Source organism: Sus scrofa, chromosome X (assembly GCF_054392235.1).
Source record: "Sus scrofa isolate SSC_HxYL_T2T_F1_AM1 chromosome X, Sscrofa_HxYL_maternal_Yorkshire_Landrace_v2.0, whole genome shotgun sequence".
NCBI lineage: Eukaryota > Metazoa > Chordata > Mammalia > Artiodactyla > Suidae > Sus > Sus scrofa.
The window spans coordinates 66669656-66690417 of NC_139401.1; the positions used below are offsets into that span (position 1 = coordinate 66669656).

At 38.0% G+C, this 20762-nt stretch overlaps 1 protein-coding gene across 6 annotated transcripts in view; it reads right to left on the minus strand.

The window, feature by feature from the left end:
* The window catches only part of TEX11 (testis expressed 11), a 382097-nt gene that overhangs the window by 117224 nt on the left and 244111 nt on the right, over window positions 1–20762 (minus strand). For 5 of the 6 annotated variants that reach the window (XR_014835136.1, XM_003484125.5, XM_085007268.1 and 2 more), the window contains 2 exons: window positions 15300–15424; window positions 3134–3219 (listed from right to left, as the gene is read on the minus strand). Coding sequence is in view for 4 of the 6 variants with exons in the window: in XM_003484125.5 (XP_003484173.3) it covers window positions 3134–3219; window positions 15300–15424 (211 nt within the window). In the remaining 2 variants the exon portion in view is untranslated. The remainder of the gene's footprint in view (window positions 1–3133; window positions 3220–15299; window positions 15425–20762) is intronic. The other variant, XR_014835135.1, reaches the window with a different exon arrangement.

A 20762-nucleotide genomic window follows, 5' to 3' on the forward strand; every position in this document is an offset into this window, starting at 1 on the left:
GGAGCCATAACAGTGGCAACATGGATCCTTAACCCGCTGAGCCATGAGGGAGCTCCTCAAATCCAAAATTAAAAAAGATACCATCAATCATCCTGAATTATTTTAAATATTTATCTGACTGAAGGCATGCAAGTATCTTAAGACTCCTTATGATATTTTTTTATATCTGTGACTCTATTTCCCTTCAGAAGTATGGTCTCTAGTTGATCAATGGGAGAATCCACTATAGAACCTTTCTGGTTTCCAATTATTTCCACTGGCATAATATCAGTCACATCATTAGGAATTATCATGTCCTAACATCACCCTCCTATGCCTTATTTTGTATGTAAAGGTTCCCTTGTGATAAACCATTTTCCTTCATAGAGAGAAAGGGAAAGATCAGGGTCAATTGATACCTTTTTTAACTCTGAGCATCCCTACCAAATTTCCAATAACAATTTTCACAGAAATAGGAAAAAAATCCTAAAATTCACATGGAACCATAAAAAACCCTGAACAGCCAAAGCAATCTTGAAAGAGAACAAAGCTAGAGCCATCATATTTCTTGATTTCAAAATATTCCACAAACTGTAGTAATCGAAATAGCATGGTATTGGCATAAAAATAGTCACATAGACCAATGGAATAGAATAGAGAGTCTGGAAACAAACCTATGTACATATCATCAACCAATATTTGATAAAGGAGCCAAGAATACTCAATGGGGACAGTCTTTTCAATAAGTGGCACTGGGAAAACTGGATATCCACATACAAAAGAATGAAATAGGGCTCCTATCTTACACTACTCAGAAAAACTAACTCAAAACAGATTAAAGACTTAAATCTAAGACTTAAAAACTGTAAAACTCCTAGAAGAAAACATAGGGAAAAACCTCCTTAACAATTTTTTTGGGGATTATGACACCCAAAACATAAGCAACAAAAGCAAATATAAACAAGTGCAGCTATGTCAAAGTAAAAAGCTTCTGCACAACAACGGAAACCATTTTAAAAAATGAAAAGGCAACCTATGGAATGGGAGAAAATGTCTGCAAACAATATATCTTATAAGGGATTAATATCCCAAATATACAAGGAACTCTTATAATTCCACAGCATAAAACAAATAATCTGATTTTTTAAAAAAACCCCTCTATTCAGAGGCCATGAACAGATATATTTCCAAAGAAGACATCCAAATGGCCAACAGGAGCATGAGAAGATGCTCACCATCACTAATCATCAGGGAAATGCAAATCAAAACCACAATGAGATATCACCTCACACCTGTTAGAATTGCTATTATCAAAAAGACAAGAGATAGGAGTTCCCGTCGTGGCACAGTGGTTAACGAATCCGACTAGGAACCATGAGGTGGCAGGTTCGATCCCTGCCCTTGCTCAGTGGGTTAACGATCCGGCGTTGCCCTGAGCTGTGGTGTAGGTTGCAGATGCAGCACGGATCCCGCGTTGCTGTGGCTCTGGCGTTAGGCCGGTGGCTACAGCTCCGATTCAACCCCTAGCCTGGGAACCTCCATACGCCATGGGAGCGGCCCAAGAAATAGCAACAACAACAACAACAACAAAAGACAAAAAAAGACAAAAAAAAAAAAAAAGACAAGAGATAAGTGTTGTAGAGAAAAGAGAGCCCTAGTGCATTGTTAATGGAAACGCAAATTGGTATAGCCACTGTGGAAAACTGCATGGGAGTTCCCGTCGTGGTGCAGTGGTTAATGAATTGGACTAGGAACCATGAGGTTGCGGGTTCGGTCCCTGCCCTTGTTCAGTGGGTTAAGGAGCCGGCGTTGCTGTGAGCTGTGGTGTAGGTTGCAGATGCGGCTCGGATCTTGCATTGCTGTGGCTGTGGTGTAGGCCGATGGCTACAGCTTTGATTCGACCCCTAACCTGGGAACCTCCATATGCCACGGGAGTGGCCCAAGAAATGGCAAAATGACAAAAAAAAAAAAAAAGAAAAAAAGAAAATTTTGGAGTTCCCGTCGTGGCGCAGTGGTTAACGAATCCGACTAGGAACCATGAGGTTGCGGGTTCGGTCCCTGCCCTTGCTCAGTGGGTTAACGATCCGGCATTGCCGTGAGCTGTGGTGTAGGTTGCAGACGCGGCTCGGATCCCGCGTTGCTGTGGCTCTGGCGTAGGCCAGTGTCTACAGCTCCAATTCAACCCCTAGCCTGGGAATCTCCATATGCCGCGGGAGCGGCCCAAGAAATAGCAACAACAACAACAAAAAGACAAAAAAAAAAAAAAAAAAAAAAAAAAGAAAACTGCATGGAGGCGCCTCAAAAATTAAAAATAGAACTACCATACAATCCAATAATCCCACTTTTGAGTATACATCCAAAGGAAAGGAAATTCTTATCCTAAAGAGATATCTGTACCCCATATTCATTGTAGCTTTATTCATAATAGCCAAGACATGAAAACGACCTAAGTGTCCATCAATGGAGGAGTAGATAAAGAAAATGTGGCACACACATACACAGACACATGCACACACATGGGATTATTATTCAAGCATATAAAAGAAGAAAATCCTGCCTTTTGTGACAACATGGATGGACCCTGAAGGCATTGTGCTAAGTGAAGTAAGTCAGACAGAAAGAGAGAAATATTCTATTATCTCACTTACATGTAGAATCTCTAAAAAGAGAAAGAAAAGCAAAGAAAAGCCAAACACATAGAAACAGAGTAGAATAGTGGTTGCCAGGGCATGTGGGCAGAGAAAATGGAGAGATGTTGATATAAACTTTCAGTTAAGCTGAATACATTCCAGGGATCTAATGTACAACATGGCGACTGTACTTTAGTAATACTGAATTATATACCTGAAAGTTGCTGAGAGAGTAAATATTAAATGTCTCACCACACAGTGTATAATTTGTGAGGTGATGGATGTGTTACCTAATTTTATTGTGCTTACCATTTTATAATATAAATGTATATCAAATCACTAGGTTATATACTTTAAACTTACACAATATCATTTGTCAGTTATATCTCAATACAGGTGGAAAAATGGTATTATAGGCATTGACTCAGCCTGATCACATCAGCACTATTTTGGCAGAATTTATAGACCAAGAGTAAGGTGTACAGAAGGAAACCTTCTCACATCCCAGGATGTGGATTACTTACTTTAAAGCTGTAAGGACTTGTTGTGGGTCTTCTGAATACTGAGCTAAACATTCCAAAGCTTTTCCTGCCACAATTTGTAGTTCATTCTAAAAAGGACAAATATAATATGTTAAATTACATCTCAAAAGTGATACTTAAAATATGTTGTCTATATTCCCGTCCATTAAGGGCAAGAAAAAAAAATTTGAACTTGTTTGTTTTGTATTCTTAAAAGAGCTACTACAAGATGGTAGAATGAAGATACAACTCATTGGAGTTCCTGTTGTGGCTCAGTGGTTAAGAATCTGACTAGGAACCATGAGGTTGAGAGTTCGATCCCAGGCCTCGTTTAGTGGGTTAAGGATCCGGCATTGCCGTGAGCTGTGGTGTGGGTCGCAGATGTGGCTCAGATCTGGCATTGCTGTGGCTCTGGCATAGGTGGGCAGCTACGGCTCCGATTGGACCCCTAGCCTGGGAACCTCCATATGCCACAGGTGCAGCCCTAGAAAATATCCCCCCCCCCAAAAAAGATACAACTCATTAACAAAAACAGAACAGGTTCATACTGGCCCCAGAAACCCACTCCTTCCTATCCACAAACATCTATAGCCTTGCCAACACTGCCTTGAATCCACTAGGACTAATCTTACTGTGCCCTTTATTCCTATTTGTCAGCAGTAATGAAAAGAACCCCAGACTCTCAGGTTATTTCCAGCACCCTAATCCACATAAGGCTCTGTAAATCCCTTTTCTCTTATTTTTGCATTTCTGCCCAGCCCCTCCTACCCTTCCACTATGCTTTCTGAAAATCAGTCCTTCATCAGAAAAATCTCCTCTACGAGTAACCTCTTCTTGGAAAGTTTTCTCCACATTCTTTCTCTAATAGAAATCTAGGTTTCTCCAAGGATACTGCTTCCAATGAAGCCCTCTCAAGTAGTAGCTGTTTTTCTCTCATTTTCCTTCTACTTCCAGACCTGGAGATGGAATAGGTATAATTTTTCTCTTCATTAATGTTTTAAGACTATTCTCCCGGAGTTTCTGTCATGGTGAAGTGGAGGCGAATCTGACTAGGAACCATGAGGTTGCAGGTTCAATCCCCGGCCTCGCTCAGTGGATTAAGGATCTGCTGTTGCCGTGAGCTGTGATTGTAGGTCGCAGACTCAGCTTGGATCTGGCGTTGTTGTGGCTGTGGCGTAGTCTGGCGGCTACAGCTCCAATTAGACCCCTAGCCTGGGAACCTCCATATGCCACGGGTACAGCCCTAAAAAGACAGAAAAGACAAAAATAAAATAAAACAAAATAAAATAATTTTCCCTTCTTCTTCCCTAAAACCTCCAGCTTTGAACTTCCTGTCATCAGACTATATTACCCACCATCCCTCATTTTAAATGTAATCCACCAGCTCTCAGGACACTTCTCATTTCTTGATGATTTATCTACTGCTCAGGTATTTTTTCCAAAAAATACTTCTGTCAATTTTTGGCATTTTCAGTATACAGATAGATGATCCTCCTAATATTCTAATCTCTTATTTCCTTGAATTCCACTCTGCCAATTAGTTACCTTAGCCATTCAATAGCACAGTCATTCATTGGACACTGTCATTACTAAAAGCCAGGTGATGCAAGTGAGGCTCTTAGGGTACAAGATTTAAGGAGGCATTCATTCTAAGGGTTATGGCTGGACCAATTCTAGGTGTCTCACTCCCTCATGCTACTCTTGTACCCTGCTCTGTTTCATGTATTCTACCATCTCTACATTTCTAATTCACTCCCTCTATCACTCCAGCAATCTTTAAACTGCATTAAGATCCATTAATACTACTAATCTTTCACTGCTCCTCATCCCCTTGAAGTCTTCCTCTATACTTAGTATAAATTCTATGGGGATTAATTATAACAACTCCCTTGTTCTTTAATTTTTCTGTCATTTTTTACACTGTATTCATCTGGCAAAACCATAAGCCATAAGGTTAAATTCAACTTTCTAGTGACTTTTGTGCCCGCATCCATGCAGCTGAAAGTGGCTGGATAAAAACCTGTACCACTATTTGCTTAATTTTAAAACTTCAAAAGGACTTTACTGCTACAAGTCAAGCATACCACATTATCGTTGCATTCACTTTCTTGATTTTCTGGGCGATTAGCTGATATCTTACCGTTGTTACTCAACCCCCAACACCTCCTCTCCTATTCTCGCTCTCAGGTGATGACTGAAAGAACTGAAATAGTCAGGAAGAGAACTTTCACAGATTCCCACTACCATGTCCTCTCACACACCAGGAACCACATAATATACTCTGCCTTCTCAACTGCTATCATAAACGAACTATCCATGTTCCTTCCTAATGCCAAACCCTAAACTTATACATTTGAATCCATCACCTCTTGTCTGCTTAATGACATTACTCTAACAATTCTCACTTTTCTATTTCACATTGTCAACTTTTGTTCTCTTACTGGGTCATTCCTTTTTTTTTTTTTTTTTTTTTTTTGTCTTTTTGTCTCTTTTTAGGGCCGCACCTGTGGCATATGGAGGTTCCCAGGCTAGGGGTCTAATCAGAGCAGTTGCTGCTGGTCTACGCCACAGCCACAGCCACGTGGGATCCGAGCCGTGTCTGCGACCTACACCACAGGTCACGGCAACACCAGATCCTTAATCCACTGAGCGAGGCCAGGGATTGAACCCACAACCTCATGGTTCCTAGTCGGATTCGCCTCCACTGTGCCACGAAGGGAACTCCTCTTACTGGGTCATTCTCATCAGCATATAAACATTCTCATTCATCCCAGCTCAAGCTTGATCCTACTCCTTTCACTAACTACTACCCAATTTCTGTTCTTTCCTTTGTAGTGAACTCTTCTAAAGAACTTTCTATACTTACTGCATCCAGTTCCCTTCAGTTATTTCTTGGCCTACTCTAACCATACTTTTGTCTTACCTCTACCAAAACTGCTCTTGTCAAGCTCACCAGTGACCTCCATATTATAAATTCCAATGGCCAATTCGCAGTTCTCATTGTATCTGACCTATCAGCAACATTCAATATAGCTGATCACTCTTTCCTCCTTGAAACACATTTGGCTTCCAAGACACCATATCATCCTTGTTTTCTCCTACCTCATGGGTTGTTCCCTTTCATTCTCCTTTACTGGTTCCTCTTCTTTCCTCAACTATTGATGTTTAAAGACTCCAGGCTCAATCTCTGGTCCTCTTCTATACTCCATATATACTCACTCCCTTGGTGATGGCATCCCAGTCTCATAACTTTATGTACTATCCATACATTAATGACTGTCATTAAACTTTTCTCTTCAGCCCAGACCTCTTCCCCAACTTCAGAGTCATATATCCAACTGACTACTCAGATATCTGTTTGGATGGTCTAATAGACATCTCAAATGCCTCATGTCCAAATTGAACTTCTGATTTTCCCCCAAACCTGCTCTTTCTGCAGCCTTTCCTAGTTTAGTTGATGACAACTCCATCTGATGACTCCATCTCTTACTTTTATACCCTTCATCCAAACTGTGAGCAAATTCTGTTATCATTTACCTCCACTGTTATCTCCTTTATCTGAGTCACCTTCTTTTCCCCTGTATTATTACTTTGAAAACTTCCTGGCAGGTCTCCCTGCTTCCACTTTGTCTCTCTTATAGTCTATTCTCAATACAACAGCCATAGCATTTCTGTTAAAATGAAAGTCAAATCATTGTCCCTGGTCTGTTAAAAACCCTCCAATGGTTTCCCATTTCATTCAGAGTGAAAGTCAAAGTCCTTTCTCTGGTCTATAAGGATCTACATAATCCAGAGTCTCCATCACCTCTCTGACTTCATCTCTCACTAATTCCACCCTTTATTTACCCTACTCTAGCCATATTGGTTTCCTTGCTGCTCCTAGGTACCCACCTTTGGGCTTTGTATTGGCTCTTACCTCTACCTGGAATAGTTTTCCTCTTCACTCGCCCAATATATCTACAGAGCTAATTCCCTCACCAATTTCAAGTCTTTGACCAAATGTCATTTCCTCAATGAGACTCACCCTCACCACCCTATTTTAAAAAAATAACTCACACTAGTTCCAGCCCACTCCCACTCCTGATCCTTTTCACCCTGCACTATTTTTTCTATATTACATATCAATTTCTAACATATTATGTAATTTCTTCTTTATTATGTTTATTGTTTATTGTCTTTTATCCTCCTGCTTGAATGTTAGCTCCTAGAAGGCATATCACTGTTTTGTTTACTTATTTATCCCAAGAGCCTAGAACAGGGTCTAGCACATAGTAGATGTTTGATAAATAATTGATAAATGAATGACAGTATCACTATCACTTGAAATGTCTTTTGTAAAGCAATTATAGTAAGTAAACCTGGATTCTACCCTTGTCCTTTTGCAGAGATATATTCAGATTCCTGGGTTTGGTGAATCCATCCTTTCTTCTACCTTCTAATTCAAATTACTTGAAAAATTCCCCCCTGCTATCTTTCTCTTCTATTAAAATTATTTTCCTCTTTAGAAATACAGTTCCATAATTCTTCCACTTTCCATATCAAATGTAAATTTATAAAAATTCCTTTAAAAATACATTTGCCTTTGGGTTCCCAACTACAGATTTTTCTCTCATTTCCTCCTCCTCACCATCCTACACAAACACATCCTATATCTGCATCTGCCAAATATTTTTCTGCCTTCAAGAGTTCTATTACCCTGCTCATTAACATCAAAACATTTCATTCAAACTGTATTCGGCAACTCCTTGGGAGGAGCTATTTGGGCTAGGTACTGGAAATATGGTCCTCCAGGAGCTTATAAGTTAAGTTGGATAGACAAGTCATGTATTAGCAGTATAAGGCAGTATATATGATACAGACCAAATAACTAGCATACATGTTTAAAATTACTGCATTTCAGAGTAGGAAGAGATCACTGAGGACTGGAATTAATTTGGGAAGTCCCTACAGTGGAAGGAAATCTCAAGCTGAACTTTAAAAAGGTAGCATTTAAATAAGAACATTTCTTAAAAGAAGAGATAGTTATAAGCAAGACACAGAAAAGGGAAATGTGATTGGTCTGTTTGAGAGACACTATTTGCTTGGAGTGACAGAGGGCTTTTGCCTCCCCCATTCTAGATCCTGTGCCTAATGTAATGGTGGTTTATATCACGATCATGATGATACAGAGGAATAATATGAGATAAAGTAGAAGAGATAGCTGTAGCCAGATTGTATATCGTTAATAAGAACAGAAACACTATACTTGTAGCTCAAGCTTCACAGATTACAAATGACATTTTCAGCCACATTCTTAGTTAATTTTCATAATAATCTTGGAGGTAGGTATTATATTTATTTTACAAATGATAAAATTAAATTCAAAGGAGTTAAGCACTTGAGAGGCAGAGCCAGCACTCAAACCCAGTCCAAGGGCTCCACAGTTGCTATAATGTTTTACCTAATCTTATGTTATTACTAAGACCAGAATTCTGCAAATAAGAAAGGAGGTACAAGTATATATTACTTCTAAACTAAAGCTGTTTTCTGGTTACAAACTAAAAACATCCATTAAGTTTTTTTCTTTTTTTGTCTTTTTCTTTCCATATTTACTATTTTTTTACTTTATTTTTTTATTGCTCAAATGAATTTATCACATCTATAGTTGTATAATGATCATAACAATCCATTTTCACAGGATTTCCATCCCACAGCCCAAGCACATCCCCCCCCCCCCAAACTCTCCTCCAGACACCATAAGTTTTTCAAGGTCTGGAGTCAACATCTGTTCTGCAAAGAAGTTCAGTCTGTCCTTTTTTCAGATTCCACACATCGGTGAAAGCATTTGATGTTGGTGTCTCATTGTATGGCTGACTTCACTTAGCATGATAATTTCTAGGTCCATCCATGTTGCTAAGAATGCCAGTATTTCGTTCTTTTTACTGGCTGAGTCATATTCCATTGTATATATGTACCACCTCTTCTTGATCCACTCCTCTGTTGATGGACATTTAGGTTGTTTCTGTGTCTTGGCTATTGCAAAGAGTGCTGCAATGAACATTGGAGTACATGTGTCTTTTCGAGTCATGGTTTTCTCTGGATAGATGCCCAGGAGTGGGATGGCTGGATCAAATGATAGTTCTATTTTTGTTTTCTGAGGCATCTCCATACTGCTTTCCACAGTGGTTGCACCAATTTACAATCCCACCAACAGTGTGATAGGGTTCCTTTTTCTCCACACCCTCTCCAGCACTTATTGTTTGTAGACTTTTGGATGATGGCCATTCTGGCTGGTGTAAGGTGGTACCTCATCGTGGTTTTGATTGGCATTTCTCTAATAATGAGTGATGTTGAACATCTTTTGATGTGTTTTTTGGCCATCTGTACGTCTTTGGAGAACTGTCTGTTTAGACATTCTGCCCATTTATTGATGGGGTTGTTTGTTTTTTTGGTATGGAGCTGTAGAAGGTGTTTATAAATTTTGGAGATTAATCCCTTGTCAGTTGAATCACTTGCAAAGATGTTCTCCCATTCTGTGGGTTGTCTTTTTGTGTTGTTTAGGGTTTCCTTTGCTGTGCAGAAACTATGTAGTTTGAGTAGGTCCCATTTGTTTATTTCTATTTTTATTGTCAATAATCTAATAAGAGGTGGATCTGAGAAGATATTGCTGTGGTTTATGTCAGAGAGTGTTTGGCCTATGTTTTCCTCTAAGAGTTTTATAGTGTCTGGTCTTATATCTAGGTCTTTAATCCATTTGGAGTTTATTTTTGTGTATGGTGTTAGGGAGTGTTCTAATTTCCTTCTTTTCCATGTGGCTGTCCAGTTTTCCCAGCACCACTTATTGAACAAGCTGTCTTTTCTCCACTGCATATTCTTGCCTCCTTTGTCATAGATGAGTTGGCTGTAGGTGCATGGGTTGAACTCTGGGCTTTCTATCCTATTCCACTGATCTATATTTCTGTCTTTGTGCCAGTACCATATGATTTTGATGATTGTTGCTTCATAGTATAGTCTGAAGTCCGGGAGCCTGATTCCTCCAGCTCCATTTTTCTTTTTCAGCAGGATGTCTTTGGCTATTCTGGGTCTGTTGTGCTTCCAGACAAACTTTAAAATATTTTGTTTGAGTTCTGTAAAAAATGTCCTTGGTATTTTGATAAGGATTGCATTGAATTTGTATATTGCCTTAGGTAGTATAGTCATTTTGATAGTATTACTCTTCTAGTCCACGAGCATGGTATGTCTTTCCATCTGTTTGTGTCACCTTTGATTTCTTTCACCAGTGGCTTATAGTTTTCAGAGTACAGGTCTTTTGTCTCTTTAGGTAGGTTTGCTCCTAGGTATTTTATTCTTTTGGATGCGATGGTAAATGGGATTGCTTCCCTAATTTCTTTTTCTGATCTTTGATTGTTAGCATATAGAAATGCCATTGATATCTGTGTATTAATTTTGTATCCTGCTACATTGCCAAACTCGTGGATGAGTTCTAACAGTTTTCTGGTAGAGTCTTTAGGATTCTCTAGGTATAGTATCATGTCATCTGCAAATAGTGATAGTTTTACTCCTTCATTTCCAATTTGGATTCCTTTTATCTCTTTTACTTCTCTGCTGTGGCGAGGACTTCCAGAACTATGTTGAAGAGTAGTGGTGAGAGCAGACATCCTTGTCTTGTTCCTGATCTCAGCGGGAATCCTTTCAGCTTTTCACCATTGAGAATGATGTTTGCTGTGGGTTTGTCGCATATGGCCTTTATGATGTTGAGGTAGGTTCCCTCTATGCCCACTTTCTGAAGGGTTTTGATCAGAAATGGGTGTTGGATTTTGTCAAAAGCTTTTTCTGCATCTATTGAGAGGATCATATGGATTTTATTCTTCAGTTTGTTAATGTGGTGTATCACACTGATGGATTTGTGGATATTGAAGAACTCTTGCCTCCCTGGGATAAATCTCACTCGATCATGATGTACAATCCTTTTAATGTATTGTTGGATGCAGTTTGCTAGTATTCTGTTGAGGATTTTTGCATTGATGTTCATCAGTGAGACTGGCCTGTAGTTTTCTTTTTTTGTGGAATCTTTGTCTGGTTTTGGTGTGAGGGTGATGGTGGCCTCATGGAATGAGTTTGGGAGTATCCCTTCCTCTGCAATTTTTTTGAAATAGTTACAGAAGGAGAGGTGTTAGCTCTTCTCTAAATGTTTGATAGAATTCACCTGTGAAGCCATCTGGTCCTGGACTTTTGTTTGTTGGAAGTTTTTTAATCACAGTTTCAATTTCAGTTCTTGTGATGGGTCCATTCATCTTTTCTATTTCATCTTGGTTTAGTCTTGGAAGATTGTACTTTTCTAAGAATTTGTCCATTTCTTCTAGGTTTTCCATTTTATTGGCATATAGTTGCATATAGTAGTCTCTTAGGATCCTTTGTATTTCTGTGATGTCCGTTGTTACTTCTCCTTGTTCATTTCTAATTTTATTGATTTGAGTCCTCTTTTTTGCTTGATAAGTCTGGCTAGGGGTTTATCAATTTTGTTGATCTTTTCAAAGAACCAGCTTTTCGTTTCATTGATCTTTTCTGTGGTTTTCTTTGTTTCTATTTCATTGATTTCTGCTCTGGTCTTTATGATTTCTTTCCTTCTACTAACTTTAGGTCTTGTCTGTTCTTCTCTGTTGAGCTGCTTTAGATGTGAAGTTAGCGTGTTTCTTTGAGTTTTTTCTTGTTTCCTGAGGTGGGCTTGTATTGCTATAAACGTTCCTCTTAGAACAGCTTTTGCTGCATCCCATAGGTTTTGGAGTGTCATATCTTTGTTGTCATTTGTTGCTAGGTATTTTTTAATTTCCTCTTTGATTTCTTCAGTGATCCATTGGTTGTTTAGTAGCATGTTGTTTCATCTCAATGTGTTTGTGTTTTTTGTAGTTTTTTCCTTGTTGATTTACAGTCATATAGCATTATGGTGGGAAAAGATGCTTGATATGATTTCAATTTTCTTTTTTTTTTGCAATTTCTTGGGCCTCTCCCACGGCATATGTAGGTTCCCAGGCTAGGGATCTAATCGGAGCTGTAGCCGCCAGCCCATGCCAGGGCCACAGCATCGTGGGATCCGAGCCACATCTGCAACCTACAACACAGCTCACGGCAATGCTGGATCCTTAACCCACTGAGCAAGGCCAGGGATCAAACCCGCAACCTCATGGTTCCTAGTCAGATTCGTTAACCACTGAGCCACGACGGGAACTCCTGATTTCAATTTTCTTAAAGTTACCGAGTTTGGATTTGTAGCTTAGGATGTGATCAATCTTACAGAATGTTCCATGTGCACTTGAGAAGAATGTGTATTCTGTTGCTTTTGGATGAAATGTCCTATAAATATCTGTTAAGTCCATCTGGTTTAATGCATCATTCAGGGCCTGTGTTTCCTTATTTTCTGTCTGGTTTATCTGTCCATTGCTGTAAGTGGGGTGTTAAAATCCCCCACTACGATTGTGTTATTGTAGATTTCTCCTTTTAAGGTTGTTAGCAGTTATATATTATATAACTGCCTTATATATTGTGGTGAACCTGTGTTGGGTGTGTAGATATTTAAAATTGTTATATCTTGTTCTTGGATTGATCCTTTGAACATTATGTAATGTCCTTCCTTGTCCTTTAAAATAGTCTTCATTTTAAAGTGTATTTTGTCTGTTATGAGTATTGCTACTCCAGCTTTCTTTTGATCCCCGTTTGCGTGAAATATTTTCTTCCATCCTCTCACTTTCAATTTGTATGTGTCCCTAGAAGTGAAATGGATATCTTGATGACAGCATATATATGGGTCTTGTTTTTGTATCCATTCAGCAAATCTATGTCTTTTGGTTGGGGTGTTTAGTCCATTAACATTTAAGGTAATTATGGATATGTATGTTCTTATTGCCATTTTATTAATTGCTTTGAATTTGCTTTTGCTGCTCTTTTTTCTTTCCTTCTTCTCTTATTCTTTTCTGCCTAGAGAAGTTCCTTTAGTACTTGTTGTAAGGCTGGTTTAGTGTTGCTGAATTCTCTCAGCTTTTGTTTATCTGTGAAGGTTTTGATTTCTCCTTCAAATCTGAACGAGAGCCTTGCTGGGTAGAGTAATCTTGGTTGGAGCTTTTTTCCTTTCATCACGTTAAGTATATCATGCCACTCCCTTCTGGCCTGCAGAGTTTCTGCTGAAAAATCTTCCGATAACCTTATTGGGGTTCCCTTGTATGTTACTTGTTTCTTTTCCCTACCTGCTTTCAAGATTTTCTCTTTGTCTTTAATTTTGGTGAGTTTGATTAATATGTGTCTCGGGGTGTTCCTCCTTGGGTTTATTTTATATGGTACTCATTGTGCTTCCTGGATTTGAGAGAGTGGTTCCTTCCCCATGTTAGGGAAGTTTTCAGCTATATTCTCTTGGAATATTTTTTTTCTGTCCCCTTCTCTCCCTCTTCTCCTTCTGGCACCCCTATAATATGGATGTTGGTGCATTTAACGTTGTCCCAGAGTTCTCTGAGACTCTCTTCATTTGTTTTCAACCGTCTTTCTCTTTTCTGTTCTGCATCCGTAATTTCCACTAATCTGTCCTCCACCTCGCTTATTCGTTCTTCTGCCTCCTGTATTCTGCTGTTAGCTGCTTCTAGTGAATTTTTTATTTCAGTTATTGTATTTTGCATCTCTTCTTGTTTAAGTTTTATATCTTGTATCTCTTTGGTCAGTGTTTCCTGTAAGTTATCCATCTTTGCCTCCAGTTTATTTCCAATGTCTTGCAACATCTTTAGCATCAGCAATCTAAAATCTTTTTCCTGGATGCTGAAAATCTCCTCATCACTTAGCTTATGTTGTGGGATTTTTCCTTTCTCCCTCATCTGAGTTATAGTTCTCTGTCTTTTCAAAAAAGGTGGTGACCTTTTTACAGATAATAGAGTTGTAGCCTCTCTTACTTCTGGTGGCTGCCCCCCTTGTGGCTGAAGTCAGTATGGGGGCTTGCTGTAGGCTTCCTGATGGGAGGGGCTGGTGCCTGCCCCCTGGTAGGTGGAGCTGATTCTAATCCCTCTGGTGGGTGGGGCTCAGTCTCTGGATGGGATTAGAGGCAGCTGTGTGCCTGTGGGGTCTTTAGGTGGCCTGTTTCCTGAGGGGCGGGGCTGTGATCCCACCTGGATAGTTGTTTGCCCTGGGGCTTCTCAGCAGCTGACTGACGGGTGGGGCCAGATTTTCCCAAAATGGCCACCTCCAGAGAAAGGCACAGCTGCTGAATATTCCCGAGATCAATGTCCTTCCCTCACAACAAGCCACGTTCACCCCTGTTTTCCCAGGATGTCCTCCAAGAACTGCAGTCAGGTTTGACCCAGATTCCCATGGAGACTTTGCTTTTCCCTGGGACCCAGTGCACGTGAAAGTCTGTGTGCACCTTTTAAGAATGGGGTCTCCATTTCCCCCAGTCCTGTGGAGCTCCTGCGCACCAGCCCCACTGGCCTTCAATGCCAGATGCTCCAGGGGCTCTTTCTCCCAGTGCCAGATCCCCACAGGTGAGGGTTTGATGTGGGGCTCAGAACTCTCACTCCTGTAGGTGAGTCTTTGTGAACCAGTTAGTTTCCAGTCTGTGGGGCTTCCCACCCCAGAGGTATGGGGTTGTTTATGTCATGAAATTGCCCCTCCTACCTCTTGATCTGTCCTCCTCTTTTTCTTCTGGCGTAGGGTGTGTTTTTTTTTAAGGCTTCCAGTCCATTTGGGTGAAGAATGCTCAGTCTTTAGTTGTGAATTTTGTTGTTTTTAGGAGAGAAGTTGAGCTCCAGTCCTTCTATTCTGCCATCTTAATCCCCAATCTTCATTTTATTTTCCATTTAATTTAAAACTGCTTTTTTTTTTGCAAATTGATGAGAAAGTTTCTGAATAGATAACTTTTTTTGTATGATATAGTATTTTATATCTTGAGTTTCTTTTAAAAGTTAATGTTTTGCTATGTTTATTTTTTCTGTAGTTTTAAGCACAAATCTGTTACCTCACTTTGTTTTATTTACTATATACCATGAAGAAATGAAGAAAAAGAAAGCAATTCTGCAACCATAGTTTGGTGTGAAAATATGAGGCAAAACAGAGGGTAAAGAAAGGCCTTTCCTATGCCTAACTGATGATGATTCTATTATAATTTTCTCTGAAAATGGAAAAGAAATAAACATTTCATAGATGGGTATATAACAATTACCTCTAGAGCAAACTGGGCAGCTAAAGTAAGGACCATGACAGCAGAACCTCTATCTGTAAGTACATCATTCTCTTCTTGTTCTGTAGTTGTTAGTATATTCTCTAAAGCAGTAATTGCTTGCAAAGCTGAAAAACAAGGAAACAATTTAAAAAATGAGATACTCTTATCAAGGATAATAGCTAACTATAGTTAATTATACCACAATGACTTTGGAATTCATTTTAAGAATACCAATATCTTCAAAATATTAATTAGTTTTCATAAAGTCATCCAAGCTGCTAAACTGTCAAGGACAACTTGAATGTCAGAAAAATGCCTAACTGAGCAATTCACCTCTGTGAATTTATTCCATGGATATATTTGCAAAAGTGGATTCTTACAGAAAAGTGGAATATAATATAGAATAAATTAAAAGAAAAAAGAATGGCAATATTATATTCTATTATGTATCTTAATGGCAGACCATGATAGGAATTCCTGCCATGGTTCAGGGAAACAAATCTGACTAGTATCCATGAGGATGCAGGTTCGATCCCTGGCCTCACTCAGTGGGTTAAGGATCTGGCATTGCTGTGAGCTGTGGTGTAGGTCACAGATGTGGCTTGGATCCTGTGTTGCTGTGGCTGTGGCTATTCAACCCCTAGCCTGGGAATCTCCATATGCCATGGGTTTGAGCCCCCAAAATAAAGGTAGACCATGATAAGTTAAAATATATGCACTATAAACCTTAAGTAACAATTAAAATAACAAAACAAAAAGTTAATAGCTAATAAGGCAAAGAATAAGATAAATGTAATCATATTCAATTAAGTGGTATATATACACAATGGAATACTACTCCGTCATAATAAAGAACAAAATAATGCCATTTGCACCAACCTGGATGTAGCTAAAGACTCTCATACTAAGTGAAGTAAGTCAGAAAGAAAAAGACAAATACCATATGATATTACTTATATCTGGAATCTAATACATGGCACAAATGAACCTTTCTACAGAAAAGAAATGCATGGACTTGGAGAACAGACTTGTGGTTGCCAAGGGAGAGGGAGTAAAAGGGACTGGGAGCTTGGGGTTGATAGATGCAAACTATTGCATTTGGAGTGGATAAGCAATGAAATACTGCTGTATAGCACAGGGAACCATATCTAGTCACTTGTGATGGAGCATGATGGAGGCTAATGTGAGAAAAAGAATGTATATATATATATATGTATGTGTGTGTGTGACTGGGTCACTTTGCTGTACAGTAGAAAACTGACAGAAAACTGTAAACCAACTATAATGGAAAAAATAAAAATCATTAAAAAAAGAAAGCAGAAAAAAGGAGAAACTGCAACAAAAAATAGAATGGACAAATAGAAGACAAATAAGATGCTAAATTTAAACCTAGTCATATCAATAATCATGGTAAAACATAAATATGGCCTATATGACCCATTAAAAGGCAGAGATAAAGTGAATTAATGAAAACAATTTCCAATTGCATGCTACCTCCAAGAAACATACTTTAAATATAAAGCCACAATTGGTTAAAAGAAAATGGATAATATGTACTATCATAAAGGTAATCAAAAGAAAGCTGGAATGGCTATATTACTATCAAAAAAAGAGATTTCAGAGCAAGGAAATATTATCAGTGACAGATTATTTCATGATAAAGGAATTAATTTATTATGAGATCATAACAATCCTAATGTATTAAGTACTTAACTTAATAAAGGAATTAATTTATTATGAGATCATAACAATCCTAATGTATTAAGTACTTAACTTACGCATTAAGTAACAAAATTTCAAAATACAAGAAGGAAAAACTGATAGAACTTCAAGAAATGAATAAATCCATAATTACAGTCAAAGATCTCAATAACCTCTCTCAGTAACTAACAGAACAAAGAGACAGAAAATCAGCAAGGATATTTAACATTATTAATCAACCTGACCCAATTAACAATTATGGAACACTTGACCCTATGCCACCAAAATACACATTCTCTCTAGGTGCACATGGAACATTTACCAAGAAAGACAATATTCTGGGAATATAGCAAGTCTTAAGATATTTTAAAAGATTCTAGTCATACAAAGTCATGATCTTTGACTAAAATAGAATTAATAAAAAAGTCATCTGGAAATCTGCAAATGTTTGGAAAATAAACAACATACTTCTAAATAATCCATGGGTTTAAACTGGAGTCAAAAGTCCTATTGGAAAGTATTCTGAACTGAATTAAAATGAAAACACAGGAAGTTCCAGTTGTGGCTCAGTGGTAATGAACCCTACTAGTATCCAAGAGGATGTGGGTTCGATCCCTGGACTTGATCAGGGGGTTAAGGATGAAGAGTTTCCATGAGCTGTGGTGTAGGTTGCAGATGTGGCTCAGATCCCATGTTGCTGTGGCTGTGGACTAGGCCAGCAGCTGCAGCTCTGATTTGACACCTAGCCTGTGAACTTCCCTATGCCACAGGTGCATCCCTAAAATAAAATAAAATAAAATAAAATAAAACAAAATACAAATAAAATAAAATACAAATAAAATGAAAACACAGTATATCAAAATTTGTGGACTATCACCAAAGCAGTACTTAGAAGGTAATTTATAGTATTCACTGTTTATGTTAGACCCAAATAAAATTAAATTAATGACCTTAGCTTTCACTTTTGGAAACTAGAAAAGGAAGAGCAAATGAAGCTCAAAATAAGTAGAAGAATGGAAATGATAAAGAGCAGAACATAAATACATGAAATATAAAACAGAAAAAAAGAGCAAAATCTGTGAAACCAAAAGCTGGTTCTTGGAGATCAATAAAATTGGTCAACTTGTAGCCACTCTGACAGGGAGAAAAAGAAACAAGACACAACTTACAAATATCAGGAATGAGAAAGGTGTCATCATTATAGATTTTACAGATATTAAAAGGATAATATGGGAGATATAATGAATGACTTTAGGCCAATACTCCCAACAAATTAGATGAAACAAATTTCTTGAAAGACACAAACTATCAAAGCTCAATTAGGAAATAATAGATAATCTAAAGAGACCTATTATCTATTAAAGAAATTGAGTTTATAATTAAAAACCTTCCCATAAAGAAAACTCCAGCTCTCGATGGCTTCACTTGTGACCTCTACAAAACATTTAACAAAGAAATAATACTAATTAAGCAACACAATCTCTCCTAGAAGGAAGAGGGAATATTTTCCAATTCGTTCTATGGAGCCAGCACTACCCTAATGGCAAAATAAAAAACATTACAGGAAAAGAAACTAGAGAACAATATCACTCATGGACACAGGTAAAAAAATTCTTAAGCTGTTAGCCAATCAAATCTAACATTTTATTAAAACAAACAAACAAACACATTACGACCAAGTGGAGCTTATCCCAGGAATGCAGCATTGGTTTAACAGTTGAAAAATAAATGTAGTCCATTACACTCCCTCCCCTTCCCCCTTGGCAACCACAAGTCTATTCTCTAAGTCCATGATTTTCTTTTCTGAGGAAAGGTTCTTTTGTGCCTTATATTAGACTCTAGATATGTGATATCATATGGTATTTGTCTTTCTCTTTCTGACTTACTTCACTCAGTATGAGAGTCTCTAGTCCATCCATGTTGCTGTAAATGGCATTATTTTCTTTTTTATGGCTGAGTAGTATTCCATTGTGTATATATACCACATCTTCCTAATCCAATCATCTGTCAATGTACATTTGGGTTGATTCCATGTCCTCACTATTGTGAATAGTGCTACAATGAACATGCGGTGCCTATGATTTTTTTAAGGGAAGTTTTGTCCGGATGTATGCCCAAGAGTGGGATTGCTGGGTTCTATGTATAGTTTTCTAAGGTACCTCCATATGGTTCTCCATAGTGGTTGTATCAGCTTACTTTAAGCTTGGGGTTAATAGATGCAGACTCTTGCCTTCGGGATGGATTAGCAATGGGATCTTGCTGTGTAGCCCTGGGAACTCTGTCTAGTCACTTATGATGGAACATGTAATGTGAGAAAAAAGAATGTATACATGTATGTGTAACTGGGTCACCATGCTGTACAGTAGGAAAAAAAGGTTAAAATAAATAAATAAATAAATGTAACCAACTGTATTAACAAACTTTAAAAAAACTGATCATTTCAATAGATGTGGAAAAGTCATATGACCAAATTCAACATCCACTGCTGATAAAAAAAACTCCCTGGAAACTAGAAATGGAAGGGAGCTTCCTCTACCTGAAAAAAGGTACATATGAAAAACCTACAGCTAACATCATACTTAATGGTTGAAGACTGGATGCTTTCCCTCTAAAATCAGGAAAAAAACTTAGAAAAAAAATTGCTTTTTACCAATTTTACTCAACACTGTATGGGAGATTCTAACAAGTACAATAGGCATTAAAAATGTACCCAGATTGGATAGGAAGTAGTAAAATTTGTCTTTATTTGCAGAGACATAATCAACTACATAGAAAATCTGATGGACTCTATAAGAAAGCTATTGGAACTAATAAGTGAGGTTATCAAGTCTACAGGATACAGAACTAATATACAAAAATCACCTGTATTTCTACATATTAGCAATGAGTAATCAGAAACTGAAGTTTTTTTAAATGCCATTTGAAACAGCATAAAATATGGTATACTTAGGGATAAATCTGACAAAAGATGCACAAAACCTATATGCTGAAAGATAGAAAAGATCACTGAGAGAAATTAAAGACCTAAATAAATGGAGGTATATAATTTGTTCACAGATTGGAAGATGTCAATTTTCTCCAACTGATCTATAGATTCAATGAAATCCATATCAATACTTACTTTCATAGATATTGAAAAACTGATTCTAAAATTCATATGGATATACAAAGGACTTAGAAGAACTCAAACAGTTTGAGAGAGAAGAATAAAGCTGGAGGACTAACACTACATGACTTCAAATTTACTACATAGCTATACCAATCAAGACAGTATAGCAATGGTGTAAAGGTAGATGAATAGATCAGTAGAACAGAATGAAGAGTCCAGAAAGAGATCCAAGCACAAATGACAAATGATTTTTCAATAAAGATGCAAAAGCAATTAGGTTGGGAAAGGACAGAATTTTTAAATAAATCAAACTAGAATTATTGGATAGCCATGTACAAAAAAAAACATAAACAAACTTCAATACATACCTTAATTCAAACACAAAAAATTAATGCAAAATGGGTCACAGGGTTAACCATAAACCTAAAACTATTGAATCTCTTGAAGAAAACACAGGCAAAAATTTTTTGTGACCTTGAGTTAGGTAAAGACTTCTTGGAGTTCCTGTCATGGCTCAGCAGAAATGAATCTGACTAGTATCCATGAGGATGCAGGCTTGATCCCTGGCTTTGCTCAGTGGGTTAAGGATTCAGTGTTGCTGTGAGCTGTGCTGTAGGTCGCAGACGAGGCTCAAACCCCACATTGCTGTGGCT